At 36.0% G+C, this 21,119-nt stretch overlaps 2 protein-coding genes across 3 annotated transcripts in view; both read left to right on the top strand.

Moving 5' to 3' along the window:
* The window catches only part of CCDC112 (coiled-coil domain containing 112), a 31,083-nt gene extending 25,449 nt beyond the window's left edge, over nt 1–5,634 (top strand). The window contains exons 7-10 of the mRNA XM_068534148.1: nt 2,251–2,664; nt 4,110–4,205; nt 4,923–5,041; nt 5,255–5,634. Of these exons, the coding sequence (XP_068390249.1) occupies nt 2,251–2,664; nt 4,110–4,205; nt 4,923–5,041; nt 5,255–5,285 (660 nt within the window). The 3' untranslated portion in view covers nt 5,286–5,634. The remainder of the gene's footprint in view (nt 1–2,250; nt 2,665–4,109; nt 4,206–4,922; nt 5,042–5,254) is intronic.
* Nucleotides 5,635–8,864: 3,230 nt separating this feature from the next.
* Nucleotides 8,865–21,119, top strand: part of PGGT1B (protein geranylgeranyltransferase type I subunit beta) — a 55,028-nt gene continuing 42,773 nt past the window's right edge. Inside the window, exons 1-2 of one of the 2 annotated variants that reach the window (XM_068535741.1) lie at nt 8,865–9,004; nt 16,476–16,594. In XM_068535741.1, the coding sequence (XP_068391842.1) occupies nt 8,865–9,004; nt 16,476–16,594 (259 nt within the window). The other variant, XM_068535742.1, reaches the window with a different exon arrangement.

The raw sequence follows: 21,119 nt of genomic DNA, 5'->3' as shown, positions 1-21,119 counted from the left end.
AGAAATATTTGATTCCACGTGTAGTCTAAAGTTTTAGAAGAAATAGCTGGCATTTGTTGTTGCAGTTGTTTCTGTCCAAAATAAGTTGAATGTTCGTAAGGTTGAGACTTGAAACTTTAAGAAAAACTTTGAAACATAAGTCATTTTTAAAAACTCAAAATAACAAGCAATTAAGAATTATTTGGGATTTTTTTTCTCCAGGATACTGAAAACTTGAGGTCCACAGGCCAGCAGAGTGGTCTGTGGACCAGCGAAGTCAGCATCACCTGGGAACTTGTTAGAATTTAGCAGGCCCCAACCCCAGACCTAATCTCAGCTCTGGGGGCGGGGCCCCAAAATCTGTGTTTAAACAAGTACTCTAGGTTATTCTGTTAACAAGCTAAAGTTTGAGAACCACCTCTCTAGGGAAAAGGAACAGACACACTGCTTCTTGTAATGAAGGTAAACCACCTGGATTCCAGCTTTCTCTTCTTATTCCCAGCCACTCTGTTTCCTGATATCTGATGATTGATTGGATGTAGGGGTGAGGTAAGAGGGGGTGTGAAGGTGGAGGTGTCATTTACTGAAGTAGGACATGGTGGAAGAGAAGAGGGAAGTTTGGGGGTACAGCATCAGGAATGCAGTTTCAAATCTGTTGAGTTTAAAATGTTGAGTAGGAAATTTACCATTTTTATCTCCCACTTCCTTTAATATATCCTGTGTTTTGCCTAAATGAACACACTTATTTTCAGACATTCCATGAACTTTCTGGCCCAACTACCCTTGCTTATCTTGTTCTCACTTTTTGGAACCTCCTTCTTTCTTCCCCCTTCCACTATCAACCTACCCAAATCTGCCCAGATCAGATGCTGCTTCCTTTCTGCCCACTCAAACATAAATAGTCCGCTCAGAATTTCACTAGTACTTGTTTATACGTCTTGTGTGATGTGCGATGGCACATTCTGTATTCTAGTATTTATGTACGTATCTCACCTCGAGCAATGCTGCTCAAACGTGGTGCATGGACTGGATGTTAGTTTGCAAACTATTCTGGTCTTCAATGAGTTATCATGATTGCATGAGAATCAGCTACCCAGTAAGCACACTATTTAGTTCAGGTGACTGCTTTTTCATAGAAAACTTTCTCATTGAGGAAGCAGTACACTGATTTACATTCTGGCATGAATTCCTGATATTGTTGTGGACCAGTACTTTGAGTAGCACTATACTAGATGGCATTTGGTATTGTTTTAATCATCTATGGTTCCCGTCACATTGTCTTGCATATAGTACACATAGCATAAGGATTTATTTAATGAAAATGAATGATATACCATAAGGAAAGATGAGGAAATGATTTCCCAACTTGAGGGGAAAGTAATTCAGTGGATGTTTCCTTTATGGCATAGAGAAGGCTGCTAGAATTTTAAATAATCTTTACATACCATATATAAAGATCTGAAGCTATTTTACCTTTTACTTTTTTTTTTTTTTTACACTTATGAAGCACTATGTGCCAGGCATTTACTCATTTAAACTTCACAACAACCCTATTTGAGAAGTGCTGCCTACCACTTACAGATGAACAAAATGAGGACAGAGACATTTAGTGACTCGTCCAAGGTTACACCTAGTAAATGGCAAAACCAGGATTTGGTCCCAGATACCTGGCTTCAGAGCACATAACTCTCAACTACCCCACTTTTAATTCCTCTTCTGATATTTGACCAGAGATAGGTCACTCAGAAAGGATTCTAATCCTAGAAAGAGGATTTGGAAGCAGAAGTGAAATGATCAGAGGAAAGGGATGTTTCCCCTGAACACAAATGAAGGAGGTAAAGGGGAGGAGGATACTTCATGAGGTGTTGTCCTTGTGCACCTGGGGATTAAAAGAGGAAGAGAAAGGCTGATGGAATAGCCATTATTCAGTGTTTTAAAAGATAACATTAAATTTTTTACAAACAGAAGTAGAAAAAACCTGCGTTGGTTTAAAAAAACACTTTTAAAACCTAAGCAACTAGCATCCTGCATCACTATTGTAGAAAGAAAGATGGATTTGAGGTTGTATTTTAAAATGTTTTTGGCGGGAATTTTCTGGCAGTCCAGTGGTTAGGACTCAGCTCTTTCACTGCCGGGGCCCAGGTTCGATCACTGGTTGGGGAACTAAGATACCGTATGCTGCGCAGTGTGGCCAAATAAAAAAATAAAATAAAAAATAAAATGCTTTTGGCTATTAAAAATATTTTTTCTTACTATGTTTTAACCATTTAGTCTATTCAGAATTGGAAAACCAAAAAGCAGCAAAAAAAGGAGGAAATTTTCAAGTTAAAGGAAAAAGCAGAGAACATACCAATGCTTTTTCATAATAAACAGGAAGATAATCAAAAGCAAAAAGAAGAACAAAGAAAGAAGCAGAAATTGGCAGTTGAAGCTTGGAAAAAACAGAAAAGTGTAGAAATGTCAATGAAATATGCTTCCCAGTTAAAAGAAGAGGAAGAGAAGGAGAAAAAGCAGCAGAAAGAACGTCAACGCCAATGTAAACTAAAATTGCTGCTAGAAACTTATACCCAGCAGAAGAAAGAACAGGAAGAATTTTTGAGACTTGAAAAGGAGATTAGGGAAAAGACAGAAAAGGTAGAAAAAAGAAAAACCGCTGCTGATGAAATTTCCAGGTTTCAAGAAAGAGTGAGTAAATACATTTCCTAAATAATTTTTCAGTGATACACATGGAGGTATTACTTCCAGGTTCAGTTCAGCAAAAATTAATTGAGTCCTTCTTATATATCTGGCCTGGACCTAGCATTAGTACACCAAAATGAGTGGGCCACGCTCCCTGCTTTCTAGTACATTATAGTCTACTGGGAAAGACTGGTGTGCAAATAGAGGACTTCAGTATATGGTAAACAGTGTGGTGACTGAGGTGTGGACAGAGAACTTTCGGAGGTGGATGTGCAAGGAGGAAAGCTTACCATAACTGTGAGTGTGAGACAGAAGGTGATACTTGAGTTGAGTCTTGGAAGAGAAGAAAGAGGAAGGAAAGGGGAGATCTTTCTTAGTAGAGTGAACATGAATGGGCAGCTTGGAGGAGTGTAACAGAGTAGTTTGTGGGGGAAACTGTAAACACTTCAGTATTTTTAGGGCATCATCTGGGAGATGGGAACCAGCAGGAGACAAGTCTGGAAAGGTAGCGACAGGCCAGGCCATGAATGTCTTGTTTTCTCTGCCAAACTGGCTGGCTTTTCCCCATAGGTGATTTGCTTACTAGTTCACTGTCCATCTCCCTACCATAATGTAAGCTCCTTGAAGGCAGAGGTTTTGCCCTTTTTGTTCATCCTTTACCCTAGGGTCTAGCACATTATAGATACTCAACATATACTTAAAGGAATCAAGGTTATGACTGAGAGGGAGGATTATAGGTGATTTTAAACAAATGTATATAAGAAAAATCCTAATCAAAGAAAGAAGTTGCAATCTTATAATCAGACAGGGTGGAATTCAGTCCAAATGTATTAAAAAAGACAAGGAAGGGTACTTTAAAATGAAAAAGAGTACAAATGAGAGGTAAGTGTTATGAATTGTTATATGCATCAGAATACATAGGAACAACCCTCACAAAGCAAAAAATAAGGGAAATACAAAGAAAAATAATAGAAAAAAACACATTACTAGTGGGATTTCTTTTGGTTCATATATAAAAATCTCCCTAAATAACAAAAGATCCACTCCCCAGAAAGGCAAGCAGGTCACATAATTAAAGGCTTAGAAAAAAAAGAAAACCTGTTATACAGAAAATATATGAGAGGTCTAAAACCAGACATATCTGTATTGATAAGTGAAAATAGGCTAACTCACCCATTAAAAGAAAGGAAGTTTTAGACTGAGCCATAAAATAAAACAAGAAACACCTAAAAGAAGGTGATTCAGAAAGGATGTGATGTATTATATTTATATTCAGAAAATAAAGCTCTTAGCTTTTTTTGGATAAAGTTGATATTAAAGGAGTATTGCTATTTAAGGTAATTTAATTTTACTTTAAACTTTATTAAAGTTTACTTTAATAAACTTTGAAACAAATTCTAACTAATTTTAATTTCTTAATGTTATCTTTTTTGTTGGTATATGTCTTTTAGGATTTACATAAACTTGAATTGAAAATTCTAGATAGACAATCAAAGGAAGATGAAAAGGCAGAAAAACAAAGAAAACTGGCAAAATTAAAAGAAAAGGTACTCAGTACTGAGGTTAATTTATTTTCATTGTTATTATCCTAATTCATTGATTTGTAAGGATACAAACATAAAATCCATTTTCTTTTTATCCATCTCCTTTATTTCATACTTATTTATTTACATATTACAAAAAATAACTTGGTACAACTTAAGCAGGTGTTGTTTGAATTCTACCATTTCACATTATAAGCACCTCATTTTCTTTTACCCTAAATTCCTTCTCTCTTCCTACTCTTCATTCTTTTCTTCATTCTTCCTATGTGAGCCTATATTTTAGACCTATAGCAGCTATGAGCATTGTTTAATTTCATTGGTGATAAAGATACTGGTGACTCTCATGGATAAAACAAAGGACTTACTGGTGTTTATTTATCTTAAATTTATTGTCTGGCTATATCACTATCATACTTTGCTGCATTACATTTCCCTCATGATAGAAATAGAAAAAAATACAACAACAGTGGAAGTAGAATAAAATAATTGAACTAGAAAAAAAACCTAAATTAACACTTTATTAATAGATTGATATAATCCAAATTTTATTTTAGCTATATGAGCACAATTATAAGTTTACTGAAACGGTTTTATTTCTGTCTAGTGAATATCAAGTATTTTCCTTAAAGCTGCTTTCTTTCCTTAAAACTAAGTATCTTACAAGTACAAACTTAATAGTTCATATAAATTAACTGGCACTCATTTTACTTCTGATTACAGGTTGAAAACAACATTAGTAGAGATCCCTCTAGACTCTACAAACCTACCAAAGGTTGGGAAGAACGGACCAAAAAGATAGGACCAACAGGCTCTGGGCCACTTCTACATATCCCACATAGGTAAAAAGGAGTTAGAATGGGTGTTCACTCTATAATAATTTAATAAACTGCATATAAATTGTATATATTTTATGCAGTTTATGTATGTATATTGTATTTTATAATAAAAAGTTGATAAAACAAATCTATATACTTTTTTAAAGTTAACATTTAATCAGGACTTTAAAAAAATATCCTATATATTTGTAATTGCTCTTTTCTTCTTCTCCTTAGGGCTATTCCAACCTGGAGACAAGGAGTTTAGAGAAGAATATGGGATTATGAAATTGGCATTCAGTTGATGAGAACGTTAGCATATTCCGTTACAGGAGAGAGTGACTAACTGTGTTCTTGAAATATTACTAGCCTAGTCAGATTGATTATTGTGTTGCATGTGAATTGGCAGGTAGTAAGTTCCATGAGGCATTGTCATTAGTATTTCCTGTTTATACTAAGAGGGTAATTAATGTGTAAGTTGGCCTATTATTGATGTAAAAGTTCCTTGAATAAGTCTATGTTAGAAACAGTATTTCATTTAAATACTTAGAACATTTGAAAGATACTTTGTTTTTGTCATGGCATAGCAAAATAGAGGCAATCATAGAGTAACATTTTTAAACCAAAATTGTAAGATTTATAACTTGGAGCTAAATTAGCTTGAGTAACAAAAATGTAAAGTTTTTTTTTTTTTTTGAGTTATGAAATAAGTTGGTACTTTTTCTAAGTTTAACAAATTGGTAATTTGTCAGTTACTACATTTTTGTGTACCAAATATTTTGTATTTGTTTGAAGCATGCTTTGTTTTATATAGAGAATATTTATTTTAAAAATATGTCTCTCATCTCATATATACCCTATTATTTGTATTATTGATATTTAATCTTTTTGGTTTCCTTTAGCTATTCCAAATCTCCTTTCAGCCTTTCTGGACTCCACACATTTATAAAATCTTGTGTCTTTCACATCTTCTTGGCTGATGCAGTTTTCTTTTCTGCTTTGTTTGCCTCAAAATATGAAAATCTTCTGTTTTGAAACATCATCTGAAATAAGCTGGCTTTAGAATACTATGATTTCTCTTAGTGGTATTTAAAATGTTTTAAAATTGCTAGACTAATATATTTGGTCAAAAGAGTTAATTTTAAAATTTCCAAACTTTTGTAAATGAAAACACAATTTAACTTAATTTGACTCAACTTTTCATATTAAAAAAATCTTAGTTCCTAACTTTAATTAGTTCCCATCTTATAGGAAAGGCATCATATACATAATAAATATAGAAACTCATTTCTTATAACTTTTATATTAGAGTATCTTTAATTGTAATTTGATACATTTAGGTCAAATGACTCAGAAATTTACTATGAGTAGTAGTCAAAACCTTTTCTTATTTCAAAGTTAATATTCAAAGTAGATGGCCTCCAAATTTTGGAAACTGAATTCTGATTATACAATTATTGGTGCAAAGTGAGAGAATTAATATAAAACATCCTTAATCAGGAATGCCCATTTTATTTATTGTACTTGTTCTCCTTAACTTTTTAAAATGATTTGAGGCAGTTTAGAAATAAAAGAACAGGACAAGGGAATTTAAAAACAGAATTGAACAGCGACAAGATACAGAAAAGTAAAGGTTTCTTATACATTACTTTCTAACGTGTTCCTTTTTGTTGTACACAAATACAGCTTTTAGTTTCTTGCATCTAAGGTAAGCTTACTGGGTGATATGGTTCTTATAGCTTTTTGTTTTATTTTTTGTTTTTTTTTTTTAAATAAAAGTAAGTGTGGAAGGATTTTGAAGAAACTAGTCCTTCTAACTGAATCTGTTGATAAATGAGGAATTTATCATATGGATCCTTTGTATAAAGGACGTAGAATAAACATAATAATGTCTTCAGTTACAGGCTCATAGAAGATATGTCAAATAAACATTTCTTATACCAGATTAAAAAATATATTAATAAGAAATTTAGAAAAAAACACTAAAGGAAAAATGTTATAAAGCACCCATAATTCCACTACCCTAAGGTAATTTCTTCCAAAAATACACCTACATATTTTAAATAGGTAGTCTCAGAATACATTTTACATATTACACTGTAATCGCTTAACATTACATCACATATTTTTCTATGTTTCTGTATAGTTCAAACGTTATCATTTAATGGATAAATAGTATTCAATTTTATAGATACTCTATCATTCCAATACTTTGAAGACTTGTGCTATTTACACTTCTTAACTAATAATGTAGAGTGACATTTTATGTAGGGGGTTAGATTCTGTCACATGTATGTCAGAAATCTTGTATGGTCAGAATCACCCATGAAAAGGTGGGTGATTACTTACCTAGGAGGTATATTATCTCTCAATGAGTCCACCATAGAAGTATTTCCTCCAGATTTGGATCAGATTAGTGGTTCTTGGGCTGAGAAGCAGATGAAATATTGGCTTCCCTTTAAGGGCCAGGTTGAATAGGATTGTCTTTCTGAGCTTATATAGAATGTGCATAATTGATTCTAGTTAAGTTATATGTGTGTGATGTAATTTCACTTTGAACATCTTCAGACATTTTGTGGTGTATATGTGTAAGTGAGAGAGAAAGATCTTCATTGTAATAATGGAGTGAAAACTCCTCTGAACTGGGCATACCTAAAGGGCAAGGACTGTTGGCCTCTGTGTTTGTAGGGAAGCACCAAGGACAGCCCTCTGCCCCTACCTGGCAGTTGTTAATGCAATATTTGTTAAAGACATGCAGAAGTACCTGTGAATAATTAGTTACTAGTACCTAACATTATGCAAGGTGCTTTGGATTGGTGAATTAGGATAACTCCAGCCCACATGGTATGTTTTTTAAGAAATACATTTTCTAAGAAAGCTAACAATTGAAATTATGCCCAAACTTCTATTAGTTGATTGTAAGAACCAAGTTCAGGCCTGATCCTTGCGTGGAATTTTTTCCCCCAAGACTGAATCGTAAACTTTTAAAGGGAAGAATATATGGTTGAAGCAACTTAAATACCTCTTTTTGAAGAAGAAAAAAAAAGCTAGAAGCCTATGTTATTTCATTTTTTAGCATATGCGTAGAGAACACGTTGCGCTTATTTTCCGTTGCAAATTGATCCAACATTGATGCTGGATGACACATTGACTCAAGGAGTAAAATCTTTGTCCCGTGAAAGCAAATGATACAAACCCTCGCATGCGAGTGAACAGGGTGTGTGTGTGTGTGTGTGTGTGTGTGTGCGCGCACGCGCGCGCAATTCCTGGTATTCTATAGGACTAGGAACGTCTCTGAACTTTTGTAACATCGATAATTATTTAATAAGCATTTGGTTACCCCCATAACCAAATAATTTGATTTGTAGATTGAGTTTCTCCATCCATTCAGCTTAAAACTGTGGCCTTCCAAAAATGAGTCTGTTGGCAAATTTATACTGGCCCATCTCTGTTTTCATATGTACCATCTTCATGTTCTTTAGGGCATTACTTTTCTCAAAGCGAACTTGAAGCTACTGACCTTGCACTTCCTCCCAAATATCGAAGATAAAAGTTCTGGAAGGATTTGTGGATTTGTGGGCTGATTTTTACAAGGCCTGCGAGGTGTTTCCAAACCTTTGGAGCTTAGAGTAGAAAAGGCGGGGTCGTGCGCTACCTACGGAGAAATAGGAGGGAGAAAGCGCCGCGTAAGGCCTTCCGTTGACAGCGTGTAGCTTCAATCACCGAAGTGGGAAGCGGAGAGCGCACGCCCCCTCCCCACCCGACCCCCAGGTGTCGCCCCTTGGGTTTTCTTCGCGCCGCTAGCCAACTGCTTCCGGGTCGCGGCGGACGTCGTTTCCGTAGCAGCATGGCGGCCACGGAGGATGAGCGGCCGGCGGGGAGTGGAGAGGGAGAGCGGCTGGATTTCCTACGGGACCGGCACGTGCGGTTCTTCCAGCGTTGCCTCCAGGTCTTGCCGGAGCGCTACTCTTCGCTCGAGACCAGCAGGTAACTGGTGGCCACAGTCAGCGAGGCCGACACAGGGCCCGGCCCCCCGGAAAGGCGCTGCGGAACCTGATGGCTAAGTGGGCGCCCGCTGAGGGCTGCGCCACCGCCCACCCGGCACTGCTTCCCCTCCCGGGCCGGGCTGCAGTCACCCTCGCTCCCGCGAGCTACGGCGAGAGGGCTGGGGCGAGCTGTAAGTCGAGGGCTTTTGGAATCTACAGGTTCCGCCCTTTTCACTTCTCAACCATTTTTTCGTCTCAACTCTGAGCTTCCTTTTTACCCCTGCTCCGAACCTGTGAGTCCCTTGGCCTCGCTTCCGAGTATAAATAGAAAAAGACAAAGGGTTTGTCATCGTATTTTACCTAAATAGCCTCTCCAGTGCTTCCCTTTCGTCCATAAAGTCATTAATTCTTAATTGAATGCCTGTACGGTGTTCAACGTATAGGAGCGGTAGGGAGCCTCTCCGGTTTGCGTAGATAAGAACTTTCCAGGAATCGTAAATCTAATGATAGGATTGGCGGAAGAGGTGCAGTGTTGCTGGAAGCAGCCTGTTAAAGTTTATTTGCAATAGCATTGTGAGTTGGGGTGGTCTGAGGACTGTGGTCTGGCAGAGGCTAAGAAATTGTGAATTAGTCATTCAGAGTAAACGTCTGGGGATGAGAATAACGAAAGGAGGCGGCGGTCTTTGCTTTGCACTGCTGTGTTTAGAAGTGAGACTCCAGAGCTTCACGGGACTGGCTTGGAAGAGAGAGCCAATTGGTTTTGCTCTGATGTTTTCCGTATTTTCGTAACTGAGTCTGTGGTGTATTTTGAACACTTCAGTTTTGGAAGTTTTATAGATTACTTTTGCATACATGGTCAGGAAATATTTATTATGGTAGGTGCTGGAGGACAGCTAAACAAGACGTACAGGCAGTTTCAGTAGGGCAGGTTCCTAACCCAGATTTCCTTAGAGAGACCTTCCTTAATCACCCTTTCCAAAGGAGACTACTTCCAGTCACCACCTGAAATTATATATTGATGATACTCTTGTTTCACACAGGATTGTAGACTTCATGAAGGCAGGATTTTTGTCTTTCTTGTTTACGTCTGTAATACCAGGGCTACCCTGTCCAATTTGGTAGCCACATTTGGATATTTAAATTTGAATTAATTAAAATTAAATCAGATTAAAAATTCACTTCCTCTGTTTTCAGTAGATACCACTTTTCAAGTGCTCGGTCACCACATCGGCCTGTGGCTTTTGTTTCTATCTCAACATTTACGTCATCTCAGAAAGTCCTACTGGACGGCACTGCACTAGAACCTTGACTGATATCTGGCATAAGAGAAAGCAATAAGTACATATTTGTTGAATAACTATTCCGAGCTGAGCCCTGAAAGATGAACAGATTTTTGCTAAAGAAAGAGTGAAGCATCATTTATATTCCGTTCTCCATCCATGTATATTGATTGACTAGCAGAGCCCATACCTCGATCTAAATTAACATTTCCAAGACTCAGTCATTGATTGTAATGATGTGGGATGTTTAGAAATATATTGATAAATCACATTTATATTTTATGAGGATTAATTTTATGTGAATTTAAAGCATTTGAATAAAAAAAAATCCATCCTATTTTGACTGTTAAACAGTTGAACTTTGCTTGTAGCTGTCACAGGTCTGTGGTTGCATTTTCAAAATGCTAGTGTGTTTGGTCTATATAAAATTCAGCAAGGACAAAATCATACAGACTAACACATGTTGGCAGTAAACTGTAATCCTGCTCACAGCATAAGTAAAACAGCAAAAATTGTCTGATTAAACAACTAACTTAATAGATTCAATAACTTAGTATGATCTTAGGATTTACACCAGGCATTGTATATTAGGTAATAGATATGTAATATCACAGTGCACTAGTTAAGAGATATTAATTATATCCTTTTTATGCCTCATGTTTGTCACTTAAGTATGTTTTATCATTTTGTTTTTTTTTAATGGCTCAATTCATAACCACATTTAAGATAATATGCACATACTGGTTTTTGTGGTGATTTTTTTAAAAGTTTTTCAATTTTTCTCTTTCCTGATTCACATTCTTTACTTTTCTTAGTTCAGCATTAAGTCCTTTTGTGGTGTATGTGATTCATAATTGACTTTAAGATGCTTGTGAAGAAGCTCCAACTTTTTAAGCAAAGGTGACTGGTCACGAAATTTTTACTAATAGAGTTTTAAGATAAAACAATGTATTAACTAAGTCATAATTCTTAGCTAGTATTATAGTTCAATTCGACAAGCATTTATTGAGGGACTAACATGTATCTGGGTATGGGGATAGGTATAAAACAATGATTCAGGTTTTCCCGTGTTCATTTCTTTTTACTGATAGATGTGAAACAGCTGACTCCTAGGAAGGCTAATATTGAACTAGACATTTAGACCCTTATTTTCTGACCCACCATTTTGAAAAAATTATTCTATTTCCCTGTTTCTTTTAGCCAGATCAATAGAATAATTTTAATTTTCCTAATAGCAGTGGCTTTATGAAAATTAAAAGGTATACTGTTTGTTGATTCACTCGAGGTTTTTCTCTTAACTTACGAAAAGTGATGGTTACTAGTTAACTCAAGTGAATATAGACCTTGGATTGTGAGCTTTGTCAATTAACAGGTTTCTTTTCATGAGTGGTTTAGAGAGCTTTTTGGTTATGTGATATTGTTGTCATTTGTGTTTGGGCAGTGGGCATTAGAGTAGGCCTTTTTAAATTGAGGAGCAAAATATTGACCATTTTCTTTTATGTTATTTTTACAGACCCAACTCTTCTAGAGGAAGGGTTTCGATGATTTCCCCCCCCCCCCGCCAAGACATTCACAATCTTTCTATTCTGGTTTCCTCCATATCCCCTCTGTATCCTGTGTCGTAACCACTTAGCTGCCTACCAGCCAGCAACTTCTCTGTCCTTTTGTTCCCTCCCTTATCTGAAGTATATCACAGTCTGGCAGTGTGTCTCTCAAAGTGTGTTGGTGAGGGAGGCTTTTAATCAGTGATAACAGAGTACTTATAAAAATACGCATACCTGAGCCCCTCCCCAGATCTACTGCATTGGACTTTCTGTATGGGCCTGGGAGTCTAGCTTCATAATAAGCATCCCAGGTAGTTCTGATGCACACTAAAGTTTGAGAAGGTTTGCCTAATAGGAGAAACAAAAGTACAAACAGATTATTTTAATACAACAGTGCTTCCCAGCTCTAATGTGCATATGAATCACCTGGGGATCTTGTTAAAGTGCAGGTTCTCGTTGTGTAGGTCTGGGTGGGGTCTGAGATGCTGCAGCTGTGACAGGCTCCCAGGTGAGGCTGATGCTGCTGATCCCCGGGCCCACTTTGATTTTGTTTGCACCGTGATTGTGATATTCACAGGGCGTTCCGGAAGCACCTACGTAATCCACCTGAAGAGACACTCGCGGAAGAGTCTGAGGCTTCCTGGAAGAAGTAACCCTGGAGCTAAATATTAAAGAATGTGTTGAGTTTTTGTGTGGGTGGGTGGATTATAGGCAAAAGGACAATAAATAAAGACAATAAAGATAGATAAGTGAGTGTTGAGCAGGGAAACACCACTCAGTTCTCTGATAGTGGTTCAAAATGTAAGGCAGGTGTGGTAGGAATTTAGTATGGAGAGTTAGACATAGGCTTTGTTTGCCATGTCAAGAACCTGGGAATTTGATATCATTTAAGTGACGGGCAGTTGCCAAGCAGTGGATCTTCCTGGTTAGATATGCATTTTAGAGTGATCATTGGATTTGAGATTGGTTATTGTACCAAGTGGGGCAAAACCAGAACCAGGGACACCAATTAGGAAGCTGTTGCAATAGTCCAGGAGTCAAGTGCTGGAACAGCAAAATTAGGGATAGAAAGGAGGGGATGAAGAAAGAAGGAGGAGTCCCAGAATTCTAGGGTTGGAACTAGCAACTGGTCTAGAGAACAAGAGGCCAAAGGAGCAGATTTAGAAAGGAAGAGGATGTTATCTGTAGTAGCGCTTAGAAACATCATTTAGTTTACCTGCAAACTGATCTACTGATGAAGCAACTTGATTGTGGCAGGGGGGTTGGGGGCGATGGGGGGGGTGGGCAGGGCGGTGGCGGGATGTTACTTGTTCATCCAAGTAAGATAAACTTTTTATATGTACTGTTCAGAGGAGGAGAAGGGGCAGGAAGACATGGCTTAGTTCAGTTTTTCAGAGTTCAATTCTAGGGAAAAGAAGAAAGGAAGAAAACAGATGCTCTCCAAAGAAGTAATAAAGTAAAAATCACTTCGCTGGCCTGATTTTAGGTGCATGCATTGGCAAGATTACCCCTCTAGATGCCTGAACCAAGGCAGGTTGCCTAGCAGTCTCTACCCCAAGCAGCAGTCAACTGGGCACCATAAAACCCTACATTATTTCTCCCAGAGGCCCACAGCCCAGAGTTCCTTTTTATTCCTTGTGACTTATTTAATTCTCTCCCTCTCAGTGTTTTAGGACTACTTGAGAACTCTAGTGTGGTCGGAAAAGGAATACTTTATTATCCTTAGAGGAAGTCTGGATGTTTGCTCCAAACTGACTTGGTTCTGTCTGCCAGCCACTGCTGGGTGCTTAACTTGATAAACAGGCTTTTCACTATAACGTTGTTAATCCTATAAACCTTAGTCTAAACTGCTGTGAGTTGAAAATGCTGGACTTTGAGAAGCTTTTAATAGTTAAGTATGCAGGACTTTAAAATGACTGATTTCTGGTGTTTGCATCCATACCGTGGAGCAAGTAAAACAAAAAAACAGATTATTCAGGTATCTCTTATATACAGATAACAGTATGACTTTAGAGGAGAGTTTCTAGACATCAGTGCTGTTGACATTTTGGACCAGACACTTCTTTGTTGACTGGGGCTGTCCTGTGCATCATAGTACATTTAGCAGCATCCCTGGCTTTTACCAACTAGATGCCAAATAGCACCCTTCCCTAGTGGTGAAAACCAAAATTGTCTTCAGAATGTCCGCTGGGGAACAGTATTGCCCTAGTGGAGAATCGCTGTGCTTCTAAAGCCTGGCTGCCCTTTAGAATCATCGGGGAAGCTCCCCATCCTCCACCCCGTCCCCACTTACCCAAACACCAGGTCCCAGACCCTACCTTCCATCTAGAATTTATGATACCTTTGTCGTGGAGTAAGGCCTAGGCCTCTCCTGGTTTTGTTGGTGGTGTATTAAGTTGTTTGTTTTTAAGCTGATTCTAATTGCACCACATTTGAGAAACACCCCTTTGACTCAGAATTCCTTGAGTAGTTTTCTTTGGTTATCTAGCATTGAAATCTCAAGTTACTTGAATTCTTTGGACTTCATTATCTTGAACTAGAAAATTAAAGAGATGGACTAGATAATTTCTGCTTTTAACTTAGGAAATAATACCTACTTATTTTTATAGCCCTTTGGATATGTTTTCTTACAATATTTTTTAGTAACAGGAAGATGATTGTTTTATCAACACCTCATGTTGTTCCTCACTTTTATCTCTCTTCCTTTTGCTTTTCTCTGTAATAATGATTTAATAAACTAAAGTATTAGATGCTTAATTTTACCAGACTGTCATCATTCACTTTATAGATTACAGCCAAACTGAACCCTATGATAGCTCTCCAGGAGGGCTAGATGTAGTATTGCAGGTCTTTTATTTGTTAGGTAATTCAATAAATTATTTGAGTGCATATCATGCACCAGGCAGACCTTACCTCATGAAACATAATTAGCACCAAGAGCAGTGATTTTCACATGTGGGTACTGTTAGGTAGAAATATTCCCCATGTCTAAAATATTTTGTTTTGGAGAAGAGCAGTTGGGGGGGTGGTGGAAGTTGCCAACTAATGAAAAGGCCTATATAGTGTAAGTTAGTCCTGTCCCTTCAAATCAGGGAAATACCAATAATAATAGCTTCCACTTATTTAGTGCTTGCTTTTGAGCAGGTAAGCACAATAACTGTGTGAAGTTTAATGATTTACAGATAAAGAAGCTGACTTAGAAAAGACTTAGAAAAGGTTAGGTAGCCTAACCAGATTACATATGGCTAGAAATTGACCAACCTAGGATTTGAGGCTAGCTCATTTTATTGCAGATTTGGGCTCTGAACTACTGCTTCCCACATAAAGGTGTTCCACTGCCCTTAATTTATTCCTGATCTTATCCAGATAAATCACCTCCCTAATTCAAGTGGATTTCAGTGAGTTGTTAGAATTAAATTGAGATAATATATGAGAAATTTCCTAGCCCAGTGCCTAATACATAGTAATAATCTCTCGATAATGTGAGTTTCCTACAATGTATTGTTCTTGAGTGTACCAGTATCTCATTAGTTTTAGTTTTTGCCTTTAAGCTTTGGTTGGAATTAAATTGCTCTCTGATTTCTCCTCCTGTTATCTAATGGATGTCAGCCTTTTCAACCAGGGATCAGAGAGAGATATATACCCTTTAAAAAAATGAGTGACTATTTTCTCATTTCTCCTAAAGTTGGTGATACAATTCTAGATGCAGAGGAGAGAAGTTAATTATATACAATGGTTGCCTTAGGGCATTAAGGCTTAATTTTCTCTTGGAATCTCTGTTTAGGTTATAGAATGCATCAAGTGGCTCTGCTAGAAGATTTTAGACCAGATAATTTGAAGTATTAGTTTATCAGTATTAGTTATAGGAATTATTAGAATATGGAAACGAGATAACCATGCTCAGTCAAACAACATTGTAGAATGCATCTCAACAGGAAAGGAATTATATGAAACAAACTCTTTAAGTAAAAAGCAACCACTAAGGGGACTAGTTTTTATACGAAAGCACAAGGCTTAGATTTCTGATTTAGTGCACAATCTTGGAGGGGAAGGATATTGCTTTATAGTGTTCCATTTCATCAAAAATATTCCTCTCTAGAAAAATGGAAATTGAAATGCATTTGCATTTTTTAAAGTGTTCCTTATTCCCCAAAATTCATTATAAGTTTTTTCCAAGGGGTCACATTATTCATAAACAAATTTGAATAATGATAGATTTATTCTAACATCCTTAAGAATTAAGCACCAGCTGCAAGCATAATTGCTCTTGGCAAATCAGTGAAAATCGAGATTTTTATATATTTTCCACCTTTTTGGCCTTATATATACTGATTAGGTGCAGGGAATTCTCTTTTTCAAATCTACTTTTAGCCTTCAGGTTGCTCATAAACTGGCTTCAGTGAATTCATGTATACTTCAGATGAGTAGGGTTGATTTCTTAACCCTTAAATGTCCCTTTATTAAAAATTAAAATAAATGTTTGATTGATACTATTAAATTATAAGAATGAATTGGTTTTTTCGGCTTTTGCAAGTTGGGAATCTTGTTTAAATTATCGTAAAGTTGGAATGAGTTTATTATTTTTCTGAACCAGAAAGACTTCATTGGTTTGATAGTTAAGATGGAATTTTATATTTTTTTCATTTAGGTTGACTATTGCATTTTTTGCACTCTCCGGGCTGGATATGTTGGACTCCTTAGATGTGGTGAACAAGGATGATATAATCGAGTGGATTTACTCCCTGCAGGTCCTTCCCACAGAAGACAGTGAGTGAGTTTTTAGCATTTTGTTTTTAGCGTGACTAGTTGTACCTGGCATAACATGTGTTGCACTCGGAAATCTTAGTATTTGTTCCTAAACTATTAACATATTTTATTCATCTGTGTTTTCCTTGTAACACTCCCTTTCTGTTCAAACACAGTGCTGACCAAGTCTAGTCATTAATCTCTAGAGAGAACAATTTAGCGATGTCTAAGGTTGGATGGAGATTCACAGTTGTACACCATGCTGTGTTGTGTATTTCCATGCTCATGACTGCTTGTTGACTACTTGTATTCCATATTTATGTTTGATTAGTTTTGTAGCATTCACTCTATTTTTCATTCCCAACCGTTCTTTTTGTCTCTTCAGTGAAAAACTCTTTGCTGTCAAAAAGTTTCATTCCAGTCTCTTGGCCATTTTCCTTCTAATGTTCCATTAGTATTTCTTTAATGGTTTCTTAGAGCTCTTATTTATACTTCAGTCATTTGTATGCTTCTTAAAACTTTATACATTTTGATCAATTAAATAAATTCTCAAAATTCATAAATTATTGATCAACTAAATACACACAAGTTTTATAAACTCTGTTGTTCACTCCATTAAGTGTAAAATACCTAATATCTATTTAACTTACAAATGTTGAAAATTCTAACATTGAATTGAATTAGAGCAAGCAGATAAACTCACAGAAAATCATGCAATTTTTGTCTGTGGCCACTACTTACCTTTCTTTTAAGAGTCAGCATTTATAAATTAACTGTGTGGTTCATTGGTTGGAGTAATCATGTATAAATCTCACCCAGGTGAACTTTGGGGAAATAATAAGCTAAAGCTTTATTTAGAAATAAAGTGCTTTGATCTATTAACAGATGCTGTTGGACATGGTTTGTGGCTTTCTACTTTAGTGTTCTTGAAGTTTGTAGTATTTTTTAATACATAATTTAAAAAATCTGTGCCTGTTGATGAATCCTTGTTAAAAAATGATTAAGCATTTTTAGATCTATCAGAATTTTATTACATAAATATCTAATCACTTTTCACCAACTACATGAAGCAGCATATATGATATATTGGAGAGTAGTTATAGATTCTAACATGTTGGTGAGTAGGATTTATTGAATGTTTTGCTAAGAGTACTCTGCTAAACCTGTGGAGAAGGGCTGTGATAAATTATAAGATATGGTTCTCATTCCCTGGGAGCTTGTGGCTGAGGTGAGGTCACAGTTCTAGTGACCTACAAAATGGGAATAATTTGTGTTTTCCTTTTTTAATCAGGATTTTTTTTTCACTAGTTTAAGTGAAAGTCTGGAATTTTTTAAAAAGTTAGATTTTAGACAGATATAAGGTAGTTTTGTTATAGATTATGTATAATTTTTGTTTGTTTACTAAAAATACATGTCCTAATCAAATTATACATTGTATTTTCTTAAACATATTTCACTGATACAGATAAGAAATTATACACTGTGGTACATAGGAAAGCTATTGTATAAGTTTTTGTTAAAATATATATTATTTAAAAAAATTATTTATGATATTCATTTCCTTGGAATAAAATAGCTATTGTCTCTCTAGAAATGTAAGGACCATATCATTTTAGTGAGAGACTCATGCTATAGGTTACAATTACCAGAACACTAGTCACTTATTCACTACGCTTCCTACTTTGTTTTTTCTTATATTTTTATCTACCTTTAAGGACTGTTTGCCGGCTCCAGCTAATTAATATCCATATTCTTTTTGAAGCCTTCTTACTTTTCTCATTATTTGATCTTTTGTTGTGAGAGCTTTGCTGTTATCTGGACTTTCATATTATCCCTAATAATTGTGTTTGCTACATACTCACTAGAACGGCCAAAATGGAAAACAACAAATGTTGATGAGAATGTTGCACAACTGTAACTACTATTTTACAACTGCTATTTAGCAATATTTACTACAACTGAACATATGTACAGTCCATGAACCAGCAGTTCTACTCCCTAGTAGGTATCCAACAGAAATGAAAAAATGTATTCACCAAAAGATATGTACTAGAATGTTGATAGCAGTGTTTTTCACAGGACTCCAGAGTAGGAATATACAAACTACCCATCATTGGTATAATAGATAAATGATATATTATAATTCACACAATGGAATAGTATACAGTAATGGGAAAGAACAATTTAGACCTACATGCAGAAATTTGGATGAATGTCACAAACATGTTTTGAGATAAAGAAATATATAGTGTATTATTCTATTAATACAAAGTGAAAATGTAGGTAAAACGAATCTGAGCTTTTGGGGAGTGACAAGAAGGAAGTAGGATGGGGCTTCTAGGCTGCTGGTCATGTGCTTTTTCTTGAGCTGAGTGCTAGTTATACAGGTGAGTTTACTTTGCAGAAGTTCATTAAGCTGTTTATTATACTTTGATGAAAGTTAAAAATTTCTTTGAATTAGGGTGTACTCACCATCTCTTAAGATCCATCAGAATTCTCTTTCCCATTGTACTTTCAACTACATGGACTTCATTGGATTGAAGCCCATTGCTAATTTTTTAATTTTTTTAGTCATTGTTGCTTAACTGTTGCTTAAAATATTTTTGCTTACATCTGAATTGTAAACTTCTGGAGGGCAGTGAATGCGTCAGTCTTATATTTCTTTTCCCTTTTGGTGCCTAGAGCATTGTTGTGTTATCGACAGTTGTTGGACTGCTAAATTACCTACACCTTTTCCTACTTTTCTTCTTTTCTGTATTTTCACGTTTAGCCTAGAGCGTCCTCTGGCTCCTCAAATATTTTCTCATTCATAAGGCATTTGCAGACTGAATAGAACATGCTTTCTGTAACTCTTAGCTCTGTATTTGTCCTACTTTGTGATATCACATAAAATCTTAGGGAATTTAAAAATCTTAAAAGTGTTAAACAAAACCCAGAGACCATAAAGGAAAAATTTGGTAGATTTGACTAAATAAATATTTTTAAATGTTATGTAGGGAAAGATAAAGTTGTATAACTGACGGACTTGGAGGAAATTGTGCCAATATATATACCAGACAAAATATTAATATCCAAACTATAAGGAATTGTTAAAGATAAAAAAAAATGACACATTGCCGTTTAGAAAATGACAGAATTTATGAATAGGTAGTTCGCAAAAGAAGTACAGATAGTCATTAAATACATGAAAAGAGGATTAATTGATACTAGAAATTAGGGAGATGCAATAGAAACAAGGATGTTAACATTATTTTTTATGTAACAAATCAATTTAGCAAAAAGTTTTTAAAAGTTGGTAAGAATGTGGGGAAAAGAGCACTTTAATATTCTTTTTTGTTTGTTTGTTTTTTAACATCTTTATTGGAGTATAATTGCTTTACAATGGTGTGTTAGTTTCTGCTTTATAACAAAGTGAATCAGTTCTTTTGGTGGAAGTAAAAATTATTGCAGCCTTTGGAAGAGCATTTTAGCAGTGTAACTTTTTATCCTCACATATTCTCGTGTGTGTTGTAGTTAGTTAAATAATGGCCCCCAAAATATATGCCCATCCAGAACCTCAGAATATGACCATATTTGGAATAACGGTCTTTGCAGGTATAATTAAGGTAAGGATCTCAAGATCAGTGTCCTTCCAAGAGAAAGGAGAGGGAGATTTGAGACACAGAGGGGAAGGCCATATGAAGACAGATGCAGAGATTAGAGCGATGGGTCCACATGGTAAGGAACATCAGGACTCCCCACAGCCACCAGAAACTAAGAGGGGGCATAAAATGGATTTTCCCTTAGAGCCTCCAGAAGGAACCAACCCTGCTAACAACTTGATTTTGGACTTCTGGGCTCCAGAACTATGAGAGAATAAATTTCTGTTGTTTAAAGCCACCAGATTTATGGTAAGTTGTTACTAACCTCAGGAAACTAATACATGTGCACAAAAATCTGTATAGAAGAATGTTTTGGCATTGTTTGTTACAGTAACAAATTAGAAACAAAATAAATATCCACCAAAAGTGAAACAGTTAAATAAACTATGGTCCAGTAAAGAGTACAGCCCAGTAGTAAAGTGACTCAGGTAGATCTATATATGTACCGACATGAAACTGTTCATCAAATATAGTTAAATGATAAATGCCAACGTGTACAGGGGTGTTTTGTTTTACTGATCTATTAACATCAGTGTATAGGAAAAACTCTGAAAGCGTGCATAGACAGTTTTGTGGAGGGGGAAGTAGATGAAAACAGAGGTACGGGATGGCAAGATAAGGTACTTTAGTTTTATTCTATATATCTGCATTGTTTGAATGCTTACAATAAATATGTTTCTGTATTAAAATTCAACATAAACTTTAGCTTAACCGCTCTTCAAAACACAACAAAAATAAACAAAAACTAAACCCATTTATATGATTATACACAAATATCCATATTTTGCTAATGGCAGAAGCAATGCTGTACATTATTTAATATTTTGTAATTTTCAAAGACATCATCAAATTTGTTCTTCCCCTAATCTGCCTTCCCCAGAAGTGGAGAAAAAAATGAGAGGCAG

Source organism: Eschrichtius robustus, chromosome 2 (genome assembly GCF_028021215.1).
Source record: "Eschrichtius robustus isolate mEscRob2 chromosome 2, mEscRob2.pri, whole genome shotgun sequence".
Taxonomy (NCBI): domain Eukaryota; kingdom Metazoa; phylum Chordata; class Mammalia; order Artiodactyla; family Eschrichtiidae; genus Eschrichtius; species Eschrichtius robustus.
Note: the sequence above shows the minus strand (reverse complement) of the source record. Positions and strands in the feature narration are given on the sequence as shown.